The 18863-nt window shown below is 27.4% G+C and overlaps 4 protein-coding genes across 7 annotated transcripts; 3 read left to right on the plus strand and 1 right to left on the minus strand.

Annotated features, from left to right (window-relative positions):
* The first annotated feature begins 64 nt into the window (after positions 1-64).
* LOC130670638 (probable serine/threonine-protein kinase nek3) lies at positions 65-7520 on the plus strand. Of its 2 annotated transcripts, none has more exons than XM_057474081.1 (6): positions 65-151; positions 284-478; positions 1604-1718; positions 1839-1903; positions 2028-2132; positions 4681-7520. In XM_057474081.1, exons 2-6 carry the CDS (start codon positions 460-462, stop codon positions 7338-7340), a joined length of 2964 nt encoding a protein of 987 aa, XP_057330064.1. In that variant the 5' UTR covers positions 65-151; positions 284-459; the 3' UTR covers positions 7341-7520. The 2 variants fall into 2 exon arrangements, with proteins under 2 accessions (XP_057330064.1, XP_057330065.1); XM_057474082.1 differs by having other exon boundaries at positions 77-173.
* Positions 7521-7826: 306 nt separating this feature from the next.
* Positions 7827-10597, plus strand: LOC130670639 (putative ankyrin repeat protein RF_0381). Of its 2 annotated transcripts, none has more exons than XM_057474083.1 (2): positions 7827-8178; positions 8256-10597. In XM_057474083.1, exon 2 carries the CDS (start codon positions 8317-8319, stop codon positions 10414-10416), a length of 2100 nt encoding a protein of 699 aa, XP_057330066.1. In that variant the 5' UTR covers positions 7827-8178; positions 8256-8316; the 3' UTR covers positions 10417-10597. The 2 variants fall into 2 exon arrangements, with proteins under 2 accessions (XP_057330066.1, XP_057330067.1); XM_057474084.1 differs by having other exon boundaries at positions 8262-10597.
* A 1141-nt stretch (positions 10598-11738) lies between these two features.
* On the plus strand, positions 11739-14166 carry LOC130670642 (serine/threonine/tyrosine-interacting protein-like). Of its 2 annotated transcripts, XM_057474087.1 has the most exons (6): positions 11739-11804; positions 11923-11982; positions 12248-12355; positions 12443-12594; positions 13381-13569; positions 13646-14166. In XM_057474087.1, exons 2-6 carry the CDS (start codon positions 11950-11952, stop codon positions 13842-13844), a joined length of 681 nt encoding a protein of 226 aa, XP_057330070.1. In that variant the 5' UTR covers positions 11739-11804; positions 11923-11949; the 3' UTR covers positions 13845-14166. The 2 variants fall into 2 exon arrangements, with proteins under 2 accessions (XP_057330070.1, XP_057330069.1); XM_057474086.1 differs by having other exon boundaries at positions 11742-11982; positions 13646-14165.
* Positions 14167-14869: 703 nt separating this feature from the next.
* LOC130670643 (NPC intracellular cholesterol transporter 2 homolog a-like) lies at positions 14870-18481 on the minus strand. The gene is made up of 4 exons (XM_057474088.1): positions 18324-18481; positions 15897-16010; positions 15633-15811; positions 14870-14962 (listed from the first exon to the last, which is right to left on the minus strand). Exons 1-4 carry the CDS (start codon positions 18391-18393, stop codon positions 14879-14881), a joined length of 447 nt encoding a protein of 148 aa, XP_057330071.1. The 5' UTR covers positions 18394-18481; the 3' UTR covers positions 14870-14878.
* Between the last annotated feature and the right edge of the window lie 382 nt (positions 18482-18863).

Consider the following 18863-nt stretch of genomic DNA (forward strand, 5'->3'; position numbering starts at 1 on the left):
GGTAGATTTATCTCTCTATATACATGTATATATGTATGTATGTACTTATATAGAGGAATACTGAAGCTGAGTATAAGTTGTGATAAGTATGAGTCGATCCGCGATTTGATTAAACAAGAAGTGAAGAAGAGACAGCAGTATCAAGTGAGAGGTAGGAAAGTCATGGGGAAAAGGTAAGAGGCAACTTGCCTATACTCATCCCTTCTTCCCATCTTGGGTGCGACGTGATTCTTACACTACGACTCTGGTTTAGCTGTTGTTGTTATAGTGGTTGTTGTTGTAGTGAGAAGACGAAGAACCCAAGAAGAAGTCCCGGAGATGAGTCTTGAGAGTCACAGTGCAGTGATCTATTGTCATTGAGTGAATCGCGATACTACTTTTATATCAATATCAACGATATCATTTATATTTATTTAAATCTTGTGTTATTTTATTATTTATCGTTGTCAAATCATTAATATGATCCGCTTAGTATTCTGTAAGTTTCAAATTTTTAAATTAATTATTATAATTAAAGCATAAATGATTTTCAAGTTAGCAGACAACTTACAATTTATTGATTTTTTTTTTTAATTTAATTAAAAAATTAAGGGCCAGTTTTTCAAACCAGGTTTGAATTAATAATGAGCGTCCCTGATTAAACAACTGAATTCGACCGAATTAAAAATTTTAATTTTGTTATATTCTGTCAAATTCTGCAAAACAGAATTCAACTGAATTGAAAATTTGAATTTGAATTAAACAGAATAAAACTGATTTAAAAATTTTAAATTCGTTTTAGTTCAGTTTAATTCAGATTCAGAACCAGAAATTGGAAAATTATTTTCGAATTAATCAGAATTAAACCGAATAGAATTATTTAAATTCGTTTTAATTCGGACAAATTCTGGTTTTCCTGCCGAATTAGACAGAATTCATTTTTAAGTTAGGTACCGAATTAACAAAATTTATCTGAATTAAATAGAATTCAAAATTTAATTCTGTTTAATTGGATCGAATTCAGTTGTTTAATCAGGGGTGAATTTAGCGGTTCCATGCGTTTTGAGCACCTGACAAAATATCCCCGACAAAATATCTCTGGACAAAATATCCCCAGTTTTGTGTCAGTTTTTTTCACTATTTTTGCTTTCTTTTCATGGGGATATTTTGTCCGGAGATATTTTGTCGGAGATATTTTGTCAGGTGCTCAAAACGCCTGATACCAAATTTAGCTGCCAATTGGCAATTTTTTAAATTTTCGAATAAATAAATAGTAAAAAAAACGGAAATTAAAAAATGCATACTTAAGATAATTTAAAAATCAGTACGCGCCTTTTTTTAAATTTCATTATTTTAATTAATTAATTGATTGTCTCATATCTGCTACATTTACACTCATAATTAATATTCCTAGTATATCTATACATCAATAATATATATACAGATATACCAGCAATAAGAATTTAAACCCTGTACGAAAAACTGGCCCAAAAAATATGCAGATGTAGAAAACGAAAAAAACTATGAGTGCAATTTTCCGAAATATTTTATTTTAATTTAGAGCGTAATTTTTATTTTATTTAAATAAATTATACATTTAACTTTTACTATCATTTGTTCATAGTCGTTACAGTTCTTATCATTTGCCAAAATACAAATGGACTTGACCCTAAGATCGAGGAGGAAGCGCCGAAGAAAAATCACGCGCATCGCCGAGCGGTTGACGGATCACGTGGAAAGTAAATTTCAAAAAAAAGCAATAAATAATCCATTATTATTATTATCAATTTATATATTTATTTGCATCATTACTTTAATTATTAGTGTATAAATTAAAATATGTTGGTAAATAATTGCAGCACATATTACGAACCGACTGTAGATGACTCCTTTGACATTTACGACCCGTACGATGAAGAGACTGGTAAGAAATTTCTCGTTATAATCATACTGAATATATAATTTTAATAACAATATATATTATTGTTTATAGACTTTGGTATTTAAAATATAATATTTTATTACATAACTAATATATTTTTTTTAAGATTTATCGAGCTACCGACTCAACGTACCAGGAGAACCGGGAGTAGATTATCCGTCTTTTAGGAGGATTCCACAGACTAGTTTCACATGCGAGCGTCAATTTAGAGGTGAGGTCATATATTAAATCACCGGACCCTTTCTCGGGACCTCTTCAAGGTTAAATAAATTTAGTAACAAAAAAAAACATTTTGTGAGCTCTACACCTCCATAAAATTAACAGACGAGCTAATTTATGAGTATAATATGTAAATATCTTGGGAAAGTTATAGAACAACAAAGTAAAAAATATAAAATATACATATAGATAGTCGGCAAATGTTGGCACGAGGGTCTGTTGCAATTTGTTATTGCAAAAATTAAATTTTACTTATACTAATTACACTGTCATCTTGTGATGACTAGATAGTGTAGTAGTTTTTAAAAAAACATTTAAACTTTGACTCTAAACGAAAAACCGGTTCCAGAAACGATAATTATCATTTATATATAATTGATCACATACACGTGGTATCTGTACTTAATGTGCATTTAGCTAAAATATATGTCATTTACTTTGGCTTTTTGTCACCTTTAGCATCCATGTCAAGGATGGAAATACGTTATGTATATTACTAACGATGCGCATCAGGATATGATGGTACCGCGTTACAAGTCTAGAGATATCACGGAATCTCCTGCTAACATTTTATTAGCTTTCGTAATAGGTCAGCAAGTCGGTGAATCATTACTATTAAGCTTTATTGGCGTTATTGAACCTACCGATATATAACAAACAAATATATAACAACAATATAAAATATAAATTATATTTTAACGCATTCCTTGTCCTTATGCATAATCGATTTTATTTTATTTGTCCTGTGGTATTTAAATAATTTGTACAATTACTTATAACTTCTATATATATATATTAATGCAACGTTAACGTATCGATTAAGGAGTGCTTTGAAATCGATTTCACAATAGCGTCTTAGTGGTTCATTAAATGTAGCCATCGATACGAGACGACGTTCCGGGTAAATAAAAATAAATAAATAAATTTTAAAAAATTCTTACTGGGTTTATCTGACGGCAATCTTTTTTACTAACTAGTCTGCTGAAGATCTAGATTCTACAGACGCACGTGGATTGTGAAATACTGGCTATTAGTATTTCTCTTTCTTATATGTATATAATGTATATATATATATATATTTGTAGTATGAAAGAACATGCTATGATGTTACTATGTTTGTACCATTGATGTATTTTTTAATTGCAATTTTTAATTAACGCTATTATAAAATAATTAGTGAATTATTAAAGCATAATTTAAATATTATAATTGGCGGGTAATTAAGATTATTTGAATATTTTTAATTATTATTTAATAAACCATTTAATTTGCTAGGGTTTTAAATTAAAAGTATCATTATTATTATTTATTATTAAATTAATTTATTTTTCTCGGTGTTTATTTATGAGCGCGGGGCGTTAGCTATGAGAAATTAAATTACACAAGATTATTAAGTAATCGAGGAAATATTATTAATAATATATTAATTTAAAATCGTGTCCAGATCAACTTAATGAAATGGTAAAATCATAGGGAGGTGACAATAATATAAAATTTGAATTTAATTTTGACCATAAATTGGACGTTTCGTCCCTTTATTGGGACTTCTTCAGCAACTAAATATTATACAGTCGACTACCCGTCATAAGCCTGCCCTTCATAAGCCTCTTCCCCTCAATCGGAAGTTACTGAGTCCAAACAGCTTCCCCCACTTAACCACTTTTTTGAGTTTCGTACCAGACATCCCCTTATAAGCCTCCGTTAAAATTCTCTAAATTATAAACTAACAATAGGAACAAATATCAAAATAAATGATGGAAATTTACTATCGATGTTTTGCGGAGAATAATTTAATCATTATTAAGTAAGATATTATTTATTGTTCATAGTTGTAATCATTAATTACAATTAAAGCTTCTGTTACAATTTTAAAGTTTTATTGATCATTATGTTGATCAATAATAATTATTATTATCATTACTGTAATTAATACCGTTGTCATTATAATTTTTTCCATTACAATTATTATCAGTGTAAAAAGATAAGTATTTACTTTAGCGCTACAAAGACTAGAAAAATTGGGATAGTGACGTATGTAACAAAACGTAAATATGACGTTTAAAATGATATAAAATAAAACAGGCTTATAACGGGTAGTCGAGAACAAAACTAAACGCACGGTAGTGGGAAGACTGAAATTACAAGAAAAATTTCCCCTACGTCCCCTAGATCAGGCTTATAACGGGTAGTCGACTGTATCAAAAAAATGCTAATTATTTTTATATCATTAAATAAAATGACGTTTGTCTCAAAAACATCTAGTAGACGATAGAATTTATATGATCAAGGTAGAATGTGATCATATATTTGTAATTGGTTATGTTGTACCACGTGATTATATAATTAATTTGTTTTGTTTATTTATATAATTTTTATAAAAATTTTTATGACTTGTTTTAGTTGCTGAAGAAGTCCCGATAAAGGGACGAAACGTCCAACTTCTGGTCAAAATTAAATTCTAATTTTATATTATTGTCCTCCCTTTAATTTTACCATATTACCACAAATATAATTTTTATTATCTATTTTATTTTCCCCAGGATATTATGCCGATGAAGAAGCTGGATGTCAGCTCTTCCACGTGTGCGATGGTAATTTTTTGGTGTCTTCATTCCTGTGTCCAATTGGCTCAACATTTAGCCAGCGTTACTTGACGTGCGATTGGTGGAATAAAGTTGACTGTTCATCGACAAAGTCGTTCTATCAGATTGAAACTTCTTCACCAACAAGTGAAGTTATTGATGACGACGACGAGTATCTGCGCAAGGCTTATGAAATGACGAGTCTTCAATCATCCGGTAATGGGGTTTCTGTAGATCCTCAGGACGCACCAAGCGGTGACCTAATCAATGAATCTCCAAATGCCAATGATCTGCACAGCTCTGAACGTTTTTCCGATTACTCTAATGATCAGTCTGGTTTGGATTATTCGCAGTACAAATACAGCTCGAGATATTCGAACTCGGGGTCGGGAAATCAGCGTAATCGTAATTCCCGTTATTATTCACAATCTAGTGATAATAATGATAACAACAATAATAATAATAATTTTAATAACTATAATGATAACAATAATAATAATGGTGACGATGATGAATCCTCAATAAAGATCCATACTGTTGGCAGAGATAGAAAAGATCATGTCGATACGAGATACAACAATGACTTTAGACCTTCTTATGCACCTACAGTACCTACAGTTACGACAACGACACGAAGATTTTATTCACCAACAATTCCTACAATTGTAAGGTCAACAGCATCACGTTCAAGGCACGATTTAGAATTCGAAAGCTCTGATCATTTATATTCAGCTAAAGGAAAAAATCGTGGGAGGATTACACCAACGAGACCTTCATCCACGACACCGACACCGACGACAGCTTCTACAAGTACGACAACTACGACTACTAAGGAGAGAATTACGCCTGTAACACCCGCCAGTGTAAAGACAACTTTACCATTTGCTGTCGAGGTTCCGACAATTTTAAAGGACGATGGAAGTTTTAAACTGAACAAAATTTCTTTTCCGCGACCGGCAATACGATTGAGGGCCAAACAAAACGACGAATCAATAAGCACCGAAAAATCTAACGTCTCGGAGTTTCCGACGATCGATTTAAATCCTCTATCCAGATACACTTCCACGGAAAAACCTCCGCAAGTTTCAACTGCCGAATCGAGTTCATACTCAAGATTTACCACTACGACTACCGAAAAATCTCAACGGGATCCAGAAATTTCAAGCATTGAATTTCATCCTTATAATAATAATAGTAGTGAAGAACAATCGGATGAATTAAATTCTTTAGAGCTGAGTGACAGAGCCATTACAAGACCGTCTTCAAGTATTCTCCCACCATTTTATTATTATTCAAACGTTGACCAACATGACAATGTAGTATTTGAAAAATTTAAAGAATTAGGAAATCATTCGTCATTATTATCATCGCCATCATTATCATCTTCATCTTTATCTCCGTCATCTACAACACCGACACCAAATATTGTTCATGTACCGACAACACTTTCCTGGTTTCAAACAACTCTTGAATCCCCCGTCACTGACGTAATTCCATTATTAAAAAATGAAATCGAAACTCAACAGCAACAGTACACGACTATTAAAAGTGTCGAAAAATCATCATCTCCAATAGTAAATTCCACGGCAATGGATCTTCAGCGTAAAATAATAGAGCCTCCGTCTGGAATATTTGATCCGCCTCTTATACATTCACTTCTTGAGACTAAAAATTCAACTTATCCACCTGAAAGTTATGAGTACACATTAATTGATAATAAAAACATTCATATAAATACAGCAAGTGGTGACGAATCTTCAACAATATCTGATATTTTATTGTCTAGTTTTAAAGACAACTCTGCGAAAGATAGTTTGGAGGTGGAAGACGCGGCTGTCGGTGAAAGTTCTCCGGTTGAAGTGACATTGACAGTTAATAATGGTGAAGATTTAGATCCAACTGGTGAATTGATAAGAAGTCTTATTGCTCAACACGATCCCACGTCCTCTGATTTAATAAGAGACATTGAAATATCGAGATCTAATTCTAGAACCTCTGCTGATAACTATCGTAAGAATAAAGTTTCAACTGCTGACAGCAAATTAAGACAGAGACCTAGAACAAGATCACGAATTATTAACGAAACGACAGCTAATTCAGTCAACCGTAGAAATAAGTTGGCGTTAAATGACAAAGATTCGGCTGCTGATAATTTTCCTAGACCATTCTCATTGACGACGCCTCCGTACGATATCGTTTCCTCGGCTAGTATTGATGATAATGAACCGCGACAAGCCAACGCGAGATTAAGAAATACTGAGACTGTTGTCAAAGATAATTATGAAGTTGGGGATTCTAAACATGAAGGACTTCTACGGTCAGCACAGACATTATTCGATTTGCCTAAACAAGAAAAAACGCCTGATTTCAAAAATAAATATGATTTGTTACAGAGACGTAAAGTAAATAACGAGCTGGTAAATAATAAAAATTTGACTAGAGTTGAACCTGATGACAAATTATTGGTTGAGACAGAGTTAGTTCCTTCGCTGGGATTTTCGCTTAATACTGATGAAGACAGAGAAAAATTTGCTGATGCTATTCTTCATGGTTTGTTCACAGGCGTTTCGTCAGACTCAAATGTCAAGAAGAAATTGGACGAGGATTTAAAAAGTTGAATGTTATAATTTTTGTGTTTTTTTTCAGTTGTTATATTTATATTATTAAGCCTGTAAAAAAAAATGTTATGTTATAGTGTAAGAAAAAATAATTAATGATACAGAAATACAAATTAATTATTAAATTGTATTTGAATTGTTTACAATAAATAATTGATTTAAATAAATTTTAAAAATACAGAGAAGATATTTGCCTGTTAATTTTATTTCTTATGTATTTTAGGAGTTAGTTGGCATTAATTACAAAAATTAAGCTGACATTAATTAGTGCGATTATTATAAATCCATTTAATTATCTTACGGTATTAGAAATTTATTTTAAATATCAAAGGACGGAGTTTTATCAATCCAACAGTAGGTATATCTATATATTATGAAGAAAAGTCGAGGAAATTTTGGTTTCTAGTTTAAATTTTAAATACTTGGCGCGCTGTAAATTAAAATTTAAGGAAAATTATTTTATTGGCAAGTTATTAAAAGAAATTCGGTTTTTGTAGATTTGGAGAGCTGAACATTTTTCTGTACAATAGTAGAAACCGGAAGTACCCGAAAATAATTATTTCAATGACGAGAGTATGAGTCTCATTGAAGGCAAATAAAAATAAATAGTAATACTAATTAACGTATCGAGAATTTTGGCGCCATGTGGAGAACCGTGAGAACTTACTCTAGATAGAAAATACTGATATTAAGTATAGAGTCATTTTTACGATAAGAAAGTTTGTTAATTTAAAATAAAATAAAATCTTAGAATAAAAGGCAAGAAAAACTATTTTCTAATAAATAAATATAATTATTGTGATTTGAATTTTTTTTTAAATATATGAAGCTATAAAAGGTAAGAAAATATATCTTCCGGAAAACTAAATTATTTTTATAAATAAAATGGAGTGAGAATTTTTTCAATTTTTATAGTTTTAGATTCAATTTTAAATATATAACGTAAATATCTAGTGGAAGATTTTGTGTTACCAAGATGGCTGATGAAAATTTATCAGCAAATAAGAGAAAGCTTTTTGACGCAAATGAAGAAAACGAAAGTTCGCCATCGAAAAAAAATTTATCAGAATCCCAAGATAACCTGCCGTCATCATCAAAATCTACTAGCGTGGAAGCCTGTGATGATGAAGACTTTGATATATACTCGGGCAATTATGACTTTTATAGTATAAATGACAAATATGGTGACCACTTTCCACTTCATACGGCTGTTGAAAAAAATGACTGGCCTGCATTTATGGAGCTTTTACGAATTGGTATTGACATCGACGCTCCTCGATTGGATGGTGATACTGCGCTTCATATTGCCGTGAAGACAAACAATTTGGATATGATTGACTGTCTGCTTAAATATGGAGCTAATGTCTATGCTAGAACAATTTATAACGGAAAAATAGGGTACACTGCATTACATTTAGCTGCCGAACTGAGTCCTCAAAATACTTTCGAGCATCTGCTGTCCATAAAACCAAATTTTCATATTTCTTCCCACCTGATGCGTAAAAGAGTTTTACACTGTGCACTTAATCGACGTAGTGTTAAAATGATTAAGTATTTATTTAAAGACACTGACATTAATTCTATTGAACATAAAGGTGTAAAAGCGTTGCTGCTTTCTGAAGAAGAGTCAACTATAAATCCTGTGACAGAACTCAACGAAACCCCGCTTTTTCTTGCTGTAAAAAGAGGGTACATTGATTTGGTAAAAATGATACTAGAGAATGGAGGAAATGTTTACTCACATGGTAATTATGTTAAATATGAATTGTGTTCTGTATTTCATGTTGCTGCTGACATAAACCGCGAAGACATCATGATACTTCTTAAAAATCACGGTATAATTGTAAATACTATAACAGAATATGGTTTGAACGCACTGCATATTGCTGTTTTGAATAGTAATTTACCTTTGGCCAAGACTTTGATAGACTGGGGTATAGAAGTCAACCAAAAAGGCAACGTAAATTCAGTGAATACAAGAGTAACGCCGTTGCATATCGCTGTTAAAAATCGAAATTTCATTTTAATTGAATTATTGATTACAAATAAAAGTATTGATGTCAACGCGACTGATGGAACACATAAGTCTGCTCTTTATATGGCTGTTGAAGCAGAGAGACTTGATTTGATCGAGTTTTTACTCACTCGTAGTACTAATATTGACATCCATATGCTTAATACTAAAAATGGATGCACGGTTTTACATCGTGCTCTAGAACTTAATAACAAAAATATGGTTGATCTTCTTCTCAAATACGGCGCTAATCATGATGTCTTGTCAATACACGGAATGCATTCTATTCACGTTGCTGCGGATAATGGAAACCTGATAGCTGTTGAAAATTTTTTGAACAGTGGAATTGATGTTGATTTGCCAGTTGTAGCTTTCGGTTTGAGGCCACTACATATTGCTGTGGGAAATAGGTCAGTGCCATTGGTAAAATTACTTTTGAAAAAAGGCGCTGATGTTGACGCATTTACCGTGGAAGGAAATCCACCACTTCAATTCGCTGTTATGTTTAACAATAAAAAAATGACGGAAATACTTTTAAAATTTGGCGCAGATATTAATTTAGTTAGAAAATTTCCTGATCAATTTGATAACATTGACCAGATTTTAAAAGAACACTTTATAAAATTGGAAACTGCTAATATGTATATGAATAAGGAAAGTTGGTTTTATTGTTATTACTCCAATTTAGTAAAAAAAGGAAAAGATTTTAGTAAAAAGTCTAGTCGTTATGCTAAGGAAATAACACGAATGAAAAAAGCAGTTATCCAAAATACTACAGTTAATTATAATGATTATTTAATTAAAAGTGATAATGAATTAGCATCTTACGCTAGGAATCGTGATGTAGTTAATGGATTTACGCAAAATCAAGTGATAATAAAGTTCCCTTTATATTCTAAGATAATTATTAAGCGTTTCAATAAATCTTTGGAACATTGTAAGTTGTTCAATCATGCAGAAAAATTTTTGACAAATTTGTTTTGTGAATTCCTACCGGTTACTTTTTTACGTAATATATTAGAATATTTAAGCATTGACGATTTAAAACCTTTTGAAAATTAATGATAGTCAAATCAGTCGACGTCTAATGACTTTTTGATTTTTTTCCAAACAAATTATCAAAAAAATTGCATTCGTATTTTTTTTAATTATCTACATGTCTACATTTTTAGTTTTATTTATTTTTGTAACTGATTTATAAAAAAAAAATTCAAAAAACTGTAAATTGCCTGCTAATTTAATGAGTGTGACAAGACAAATTTAAAATTATAAATAAATAGAGTTAATAATTAATAAAATTAAATAAAAAAAAATGCGCATTTAAAAAATTTTGAAATTAACAAGTGTATTTTTTCGAAATACTTTTTTTTTAATTATTCATAATTTTAAATTTGTCAAAATAATTTGTTTGTTTGTAAAAAAAAATATTTTAAAGAATTGCATTTATAGATTTTTTAATTTCCTACATATGCATTTTTTTATTTTATTTTTTTTGTAATTAATAAGTTAAAAAAAAATTCAAAAATTATTAATTGTCATCGAAATTCAGGATCATAATTTATGACCTGAAGTTAGCCGACGTCTAATAATTTTTGAATATTTTTCAAAATAAATTAAAAAGAAAAAAAAATATTTTGAAAAATTTCACCTCTAGTTTTTTCATTTTCGACATGTTCATAGTTTTAGTTTTATTCTTTGTAATTTATTCGTTGAAAAAAAAGAATTCAAAAATTTTTAATTGTCTACAAACTTGAGGTTAATTAAAAATTATAATTAATCGACTTAATATCGCAACATATATTGTAACTTATACTTTATTATTTATATTAAAATAAAATAAATTTTTTTTACACAATTACAATAAATTTGAAATTTTATTTTATTGAATTAGTCGGTATTACTATGACAGTAAAGTTGGCGGACATCTGACAATTTTTTAAATTTTTAAATAATAAAATGAAATTGTTTAAACAAAAAAAGTAAAAAATAGATGATACTGAAGTTAGCAGACATCTAATTATTTTTGGATTTTATTTTAGGCGGTAAATTTGAAAAGAAAAAAATTTGAAAAAATTGCACCTGAGTTTTTAAAATTTTCTACATGTGCATATTTTTGGTTTTTATTTTTTTTTGTAATTGATATGTTTAAAAAAAAATCCGAAAATTTTGAATTGTCTGCTAACTCCAGGATCATAAAAATAGACTTTTAGAAAAATCTACAATCAGTACATGCATTTTTTTTATTTTATCAATTTGATTATTTAATTTTTTTATATGTAATTTAAAAATTGTCTTATGTCTACTACATTTACACTCATGGTATTACTGCGTGTTATCATAAGAAAAAAAAATGTTTCATTTCAGTTATGAATCTGCCATAAGAGCGCGTTGTTTATAAATTTGTCTAGATGTCTGGAGCCTAGAGACAGTTGGGTTGTTGTCAGTTTTAGGTTACGGTTATTTTTTTTTCTTGTTCACAAACAATATCAATAAGTTGTTCACTAAATTTATTATTTAAAAAAAAAAAAAAATTATATACATCTTTGTATTTTAATTTTGATTTATTAGATTATTTATAACTATAAAAATATCACTATGTCATGTAATGATTTAAAAATTCAAGACGAGGTAATTATTTAAATTTTTAAATATTAATTTAGAGTGTGAATGTGTCAGATAAATTCAAATTTTGAATTACAATTAATTTAAACACTAACACTTATTTAAAAATTTGAAAAATCGACAATTGTCATCTACATTCACCCTCATATTTATTTTTAGGTTAAAACTATTTATTTTTCTGTCACTAAAATATTACTAGCGACCAGTAATTTTTTAAAAACCAACATCAAGTTTCATCTGTCAAATTAATAATAAATTATTTAATTTACAGGAAAGTTCGATTGAAAATGGATTCGAAGATTATCTGCGGTTACCTGAAATGACATCGACTCCCAATACCACTAAAGAATGGTCATATATAATGCGAAGAAGTATGCAAGTAAGTTTTTATTTTATCAGATCGTTGTTTTTAATTATAATGTTAATTACAAATAAAACATGTGCATAAAAATTTTTCATTTGTTAGGAAGTAGCACCTGGTTTATATCTGGGTCCTTATAGTTCGGCAAGTCGTTCTCAGTTACAATCACTAAAAGAAATAGGTATTACACATATAATTTGTGTAAGACAAGACATTGAGAGTCAATTTATCAAGCCAAATTTTCCTGATGATTTTGAGTAAGTATTTTATTAGGAATTAATGATACTGAAGTTAGCCGAGGTCTAATAATTTTTAGATTTTTTTTTTAAACAATAAATTATAAAAAAAAAATATTTGAAAAAATTACACCTGTAGTTTTTTAAATTTTCTACATGTGCATATTTTTAGTTTTTTTTTTTTTTTTTGTAATTGATTTGGTGAAAAAAAATTCAAAAATTTTTAATTGTCTGCTAACTTTAGGATCATTAGGAATTATACTGAGGCATCATTTTTTCTGTCTTTATAAAATTGATACTGAAGTATGAGTGTGTATGTAGCAGACATGAGACAGTTTATAAATTTCAAATAAATTAATTAATTGAAATAATGAAATTTTAAAAAAGGCGTGCACTGATTTTTCGTTGACCTAAATACGCATTTTTTAATTTTTAGTCTACTTACATTTTATTTATTTATTTAAAAATTTCAAAGTCTCCTACTTGTCAGTTACATTCACACTCATACTGAAGCTGACGTCTAACAATTTTTGGTTTTTTTCTTTTAACGATAAATTATGAAGAAAAAAATTTTTCTTTTAAAATTACTCCAATAGTTTTTAAAATTTTCTACATGTACATAATTTTAGTTTTTTTTTTTGTTATTCATTTGTTGAAAAAAAAAATCCAAAAATTTTTGATTGTTAACTTGAGGATCATTACAAAATTTTGTTGTGACAGGAAGTTTTGATAAGTAAAAAATAATGGAGCCTCATTGTATATAATTTTTTTTCTGCCAAACAAATAAAATATTTAAAAAATTTACAGATATTTAGTTCTCAATATCGCTGACACAGTTACGGAAAATATTATCCAGCATTTCCGAAGAGTAAAAGAATTTATAAACAAAGGATTAAATTCTGGAGGTCGTGTTTTGGTACACGGCAACGCTGGTATATCACGATCCGCAGCATTAGTACTAGCATATATTATGGAAAGATATAACTGCTCGCCTTTGTATGTCCATTAGTTGATTATTTAAATACTATAATTACTTATGATTGATGATCAATAATTTTTATTTAAATTACAGCCAAGCTTACACGCTGGTGCAACACAGAAGATTTTGTATAAATCCCAATGATGGTTTCATGGCTCAATTACGTGAGTACGAACCTATTTATAAGGCACAAAGAATGCACACTGATAATCGAGATTCAATTGTCGAGAATCGTTGCAAGCGAACAATTCATCAGATTGACACTGAACGAGCGGAAGCTATGGAGAGTTGATGATTGCTTAGTAAATTACCAAAGTTACCAAAAGACTTATTTATCTAGACTTTAGATAATCACTACCGCCTATTTAAAATATTATTTTTAAACTTTCATACACTTTTTTTTATTTTACTATACATTAATTAATAATTATTAACTGGATAATTAAAACTCTAGAAGTATAATGGTTCTATTAATGCATTTAAATATTTTATGAGTATTTAGAAAACTCGTGGCGAAAATAAGATTTGAATCTTAAATTTAAAACAGATAAGAGCGATTGGACTTTACATATTGATCTGATTTTTTTTAATCAATTTTTATTTCTAGATTTGATATAATTTTATTAATCAAATAAATTATCAAAAAATCGGGTTTGAATTGATAACAATAATCAATAAATTATCACTAAAGTAAACAATTTTACAAGATTTCAATCGCTCTTATTTTTCTTGTGAAAAATAAATGATTCAAATTTTGAATCTTAAGAAGATTTATTTCTTAAAATTTAAATTTTTATTTACATATCGATTGAAGTGATAAATATCTCATGACAATATCTAGCCAATTAATATCAGCATTCTATTTATCGAACTTAATTTTTTTACGTATGTATTTTTTAAATTGTGATTACGTTACTTTTACTCCGTTTAAAATTTGAAATATTAAATTATAAGATGATTAATTTAAAAAAAGTTTAAGTAAATTATAAACTATTTAACAATTAATGATAATGATAAAAATGCCAAGAAGTTTATTATTTAGTAGATGATAATTTATTTAACAAAATATATCAATACATTATTATTATTTTATTATAATAACTGAACTTTTTTCTGTAATTTATTAGTATAGGAAACTTTAAATTATTTAATGCTGTTATTATTATAATGTAAGAAAAATTAATTTTAAAATTATAAATATAAATATTTTCCAGTAGCTATGAATTTTTTTTATTTACTTTTTAAATCATTAATATATAAATTTAAGTTTAAGTTTCAAAAATGCCCATTTGTTGATAAATTTTTTCCTGCTTGTCATACTCATGTTTATTTTATTTCAGAAGGAATCAAAGCGCAGACGATAGTATCCTCGTTTTCATCTTTGAGTTCCCATTTCACGCCTACCTTGAGCTATAAAAATGATATCCTTGTAAATTAAATACTACCAATTACTCATACATGTTCTTATTTTCATAACACAAGGTCATCTTGTTAGTTTTTTTTAGTATCAACTACTTAATATTTTTTGAATTATTTATAAAAAGATAAATTACAAAAAAAAAACTATTTTAAAAAATTGCACCTATAGTTTTTAAAATTTTCTACATGTGCATATTTTTAGTTTTTTTTTAATTGTTTAAGAAAAAATCAAAAAATTGTTAATTGTCTGCTAATTTATGACACTGAAGTAGTTAACGTCTAATAATTTTTTAATTTTTTTTTAAAAGAATGAATTATAAAAAAAAATAATTTTAAAAAATTGCACCTGTAGTTTTTTAAATTTTCTACATGTGCATATTTTTAATTTTTTTTTTTAATATTAAAGATAAAATAAAAAAATTGTTAATTGTCTGCTAATTTATGATACTGAAGTAGTTGACGTCTAATAATTTTTGAATTTTTTTTAAAACGATAAATTATAAAAAAAAATAATTTTTAAAAATTGCACCTGTAGTTTTTAAAATTTTCTACACATGCATATTTTTATTTTTTTTTTTAAACTAAATTAAATTTTTAAAAAGAGAAGGGAAAGTCCAAAAATTTTAAATTGTCTCTTAACTTCAGGGTCGTAATAACTTACCTTGGGATAAAGTTTTTCAACATGTAAAGATGTTGTGTATTGATATGGGCCATTATCTTTAGTCAGTGGGCATGTGAGTCCTGATGTTTGACAACCGTCTGGATGAGAGAATGGGAACGGTAATGGAGCATTTGCAATAATTCCATGAACAACAGCTTTAACTTTACTTATGTCTTTGTCTAAAATTACCATTATTATGAAATTAAAAAATCTAAACAACTGGAGTAGGTATTTTTAAAAAATATATTTTTTTTTGTAATTTACCAACGCCAAAGGAAATAGTTATTGTTGCATCTGTACCACGTTTTAATATACAAGTATTCGCATCAGGATCGCAGTCGCTAACAGTCACATTATTATATGTTCCAACTTTTGAGCCTAAAAAACATTTCTTTATCAGTAATCGTTTGAAATAAATATAAAAAATAATTATCAGCAAAGAGAATTTATTTTTAAATTTAATATCAATGTTATATTTCTCAGTTATTATTGAACGGAAGTAATTTCAAAATTTATGGTATCTGCTTTACAAATATTATATTATTTTGAGTATTTATATTTATTAGACCAAAGGCCAAAGTGCCTAATCTTGAATCAAGGGTCATAGATAAAACTATTTAACTAGAAATGCTGAATGAAGTTTAGTTTAATCTTTAAGTTCACGATAGATCAAATATATTTATCGGTTCTATTTATTTTTTAATGATTTATTTTAATCGCATTAATTTTTATTTTATTTACAACATATTTAGTATTTATTTTATTCTCAATGACTCATTAGAGAAACATAAATGAATTAAATATTAACTTATAAGTTATTACTTTGTTATTGACGAGAATGTTAGAAAAAAAAATTTTTTTTGTCACGTTTCAATGAATCGCATCAATTATTTTAATTATATCTCATTAATATGTACAAATATATCTATATATATGTTTGTTACACAACTTTATTATAGAGTTATTCTTCAAAATGATTCACAATGCAGATAAGATTTAATTTAAAAAAAAAAAACAAAAATAAAAAGTATTTTTTCTATGTATCATTCAAATTATCGCGCAGTAACCAAAGTCTTCAGTTCAAAAAATGTAACAAAGAACCCGTTCATCAAAATAATGAGTCACTAAGTAACAAGAAATTTAAAAAAATATTGAATTTAAATGAAACGATTTAATATCCAATTAATATTCGAATAAAAAAATTTTTTTTTATATAATTTTGAATGATCCTGAAATTAGAAGGCAATTAAAAATTTTAGGATTTTTTTTAACAAATTAATTCAAAAAAAAAAAACTAAAAATATGCACGTGTAAAAAAGTTGAAAAAACTACAAGTGCAATTTTTTCAAATATTTTTTTTTTAATTTATCGTTTTGAAAAAAAATAAAAAAATTATTAGACGTCCGCTACTTCAGTATCATAATTTTTAATCGACATCTAATAATTTTTAGATTTTTTTTAAGCGATGGCTTATAAAATAAAAATATTTTAAAAAATTGCGCCTAGTTTTTTAAATTTTCTACATGTGCATATTTTTAATTTTTTTCTTGGTAATTAATTTGAAAAAACAAAACACGAAAATTTTTAATTTACTAACTGCAGGATATGAGTGTAAATGTAGAAAACATACGACAATTTTTTAATTACATATAAAAAAGTTAAATAATTAAAATAATTAAATTTTTTAAAAATCCATGTACTGAATTTTGAATCCTCTAAACATGGATTCTTAAATTTTTATTTTATAAACATTTCAATTTATCATTTCAAAAGTTTTTAAAATTGTCAGATGTCCTCTAACTTTACCATCATCTGCAGGATCATTAATTTTTAGTAAAATAATAATGATACTGAAATAAGCCGACGTCTAATAATTTTTGGGTTTTGTAGTAAACGATAAATTATAAAAAAAAAAAAAATATTTAAAAAAATTGCACTTATAGTTTTTTTAATTTTTCTATACGTACATTTTTTCAGTTTTTTTTTTTCTTCAAATTTAATTGTTCAAAATAAAATCCAAAAATTTTGAATGATCTGCTATCTTCAGGATCGTAAATAATAATATTATAATTCAAAGGTTTCAGGAAAGTAGATGTGCATAATAAGATTAAAATTTTCATACGTAAAAGCTTGATAAGGTATCACTTAATTTTGTGTACGATGACAAATTTAAATAATGAGTGTAAATGTAGCAGACATCATACAAATTTAAAACTATAAATAAATAGAGTATATAATTAAAAAAATAATATTTACAAAAAATGCACTTATCAATTTTAAAATTTTCTAAAAGTGCATTTTTAAAAATTGAATTTTAATAATTATTTACTCCATTTCTTTATAATTTTAAATTTGTCTGATGTCTGCTACATTTACACTCATATTTAAATATTTAAAATAAAAAAAAAAGAACTAAACTCGATTTACAAAAATAACAATTATAACTTTTACTTGTTCTCATAGTAAAATAATTTATGATCCTTTAAAGGATATTAGAAAGTTTAGAAAATAATTTTAAATTATCTAGTTACGTTATTACATTTAAATTTATTTGGCAAAACAAAAAAACTAGTAAACACGTACGTAAGTAGAGTTCTTTAAAAACTAATAATCAGTAAATTGATAAAATTTAAATACATAAATAATGATAATAATTATTTATCATAATTAATGTGGAAAAATAAAACATACCACAGTCCGAAATAACAGCGTAAGTGGACACCGAGAGGCACAAAACGAGACCCAGGATAATACGATACATCTTGTCAGCTCAAAGTTTCTTCGTATATTGAATTAACTTCGACCGAGTACTGTAATTTAAACTAATACACGTAATATATACCCGAGTATATGGATAACAATCACATATACATATACACATTTATATAAATACCCCCACTATCATCAGAAAGTTAGATCCCGCGGTAAATTGGATACCAATAAAAACTTTGAATGATGAGTCGACTCATATCATGCGTACCAGTAATTAAATTGAAAATTTTTTTTTTATTAATCACTAATTATTTTTTTAATTAATTATAATTTTATAAATTAATTATCTAGATTTAAAAATTAACGATCCTGAAGTTAGCAGGTAATTAAAAATTTTTGGATTTATTTTTCAATAAATCAATAAAAAAAAAAAAAATAATAAAAATATGCACATGTAGAGAATTTAAAAAACTACAGGTGCAATTTTTTCAAAATTTTTTTGTTGAAAATTTACTGTCT

Source organism: Microplitis mediator, chromosome 6, assembly GCF_029852145.1.
Source record: "Microplitis mediator isolate UGA2020A chromosome 6, iyMicMedi2.1, whole genome shotgun sequence".
In the NCBI taxonomy this organism is placed as follows: Eukaryota; Metazoa; Arthropoda; class Insecta; order Hymenoptera; family Braconidae; genus Microplitis; species Microplitis mediator.

Excerpts from the sequence above, each read along its gene's own strand:
- LOC130670639 (XM_057474083.1), top strand. The coding sequence starts at position 8,317 with ATGGCTGATGAAAATTTATCAGCAAATAAGAGAAAGCTTTTTGACGCA.
- LOC130670642 (XM_057474087.1), top strand. The coding sequence starts at position 11,950 with ATGTCATGTAATGATTTAAAAATTCAAGACGAG. Across the intron at positions 11,983-12,247 it reads ATTTAAAAATTCAAGACGAG|GAAAGTTCGATTGAAAATGG; the intron begins GTAATTATTTAA and ends TTTAATTTACAG. Across the intron at positions 12,595-13,380 it reads AATTTTCCTGATGATTTTGA|ATATTTAGTTCTCAATATCG; the intron begins GTAAGTATTTTA and ends AAAAATTTACAG.
- LOC130670638 (XM_057474081.1), top strand. Across the intron at positions 1,904-2,027 it reads CCCGTACGATGAAGAGACTG|ATTTATCGAGCTACCGACTC; the intron begins GTAAGAAATTTC and ends ATTTTTTTTAAG. Across the intron at positions 2,133-4,680 it reads ATGCGAGCGTCAATTTAGAG|GATATTATGCCGATGAAGAA; the intron begins GTGAGGTCATAT and ends TATTTTCCCCAG.
- LOC130670643 (XM_057474088.1), bottom strand. The coding sequence starts at position 18,393 with ATGTATCGTATTATCCTGGGTCTCGTTTTGTGCCTCTCGGTGTCCACT. Across the intron at positions 15,812-15,896 it reads AACTATTTCCTTTGGCGTTG|ACAAAGACATAAGTAAAGTT; the intron begins GTAAATTACAAA and ends TGGTAATTTTAG. Across the intron at positions 14,963-15,632 it reads TTGAAAAACTTTATCCCAAG|CTCAAGGTAGGCGTGAAATG; the intron begins GTAAGTTATTAC and ends TCATTTTTATAG.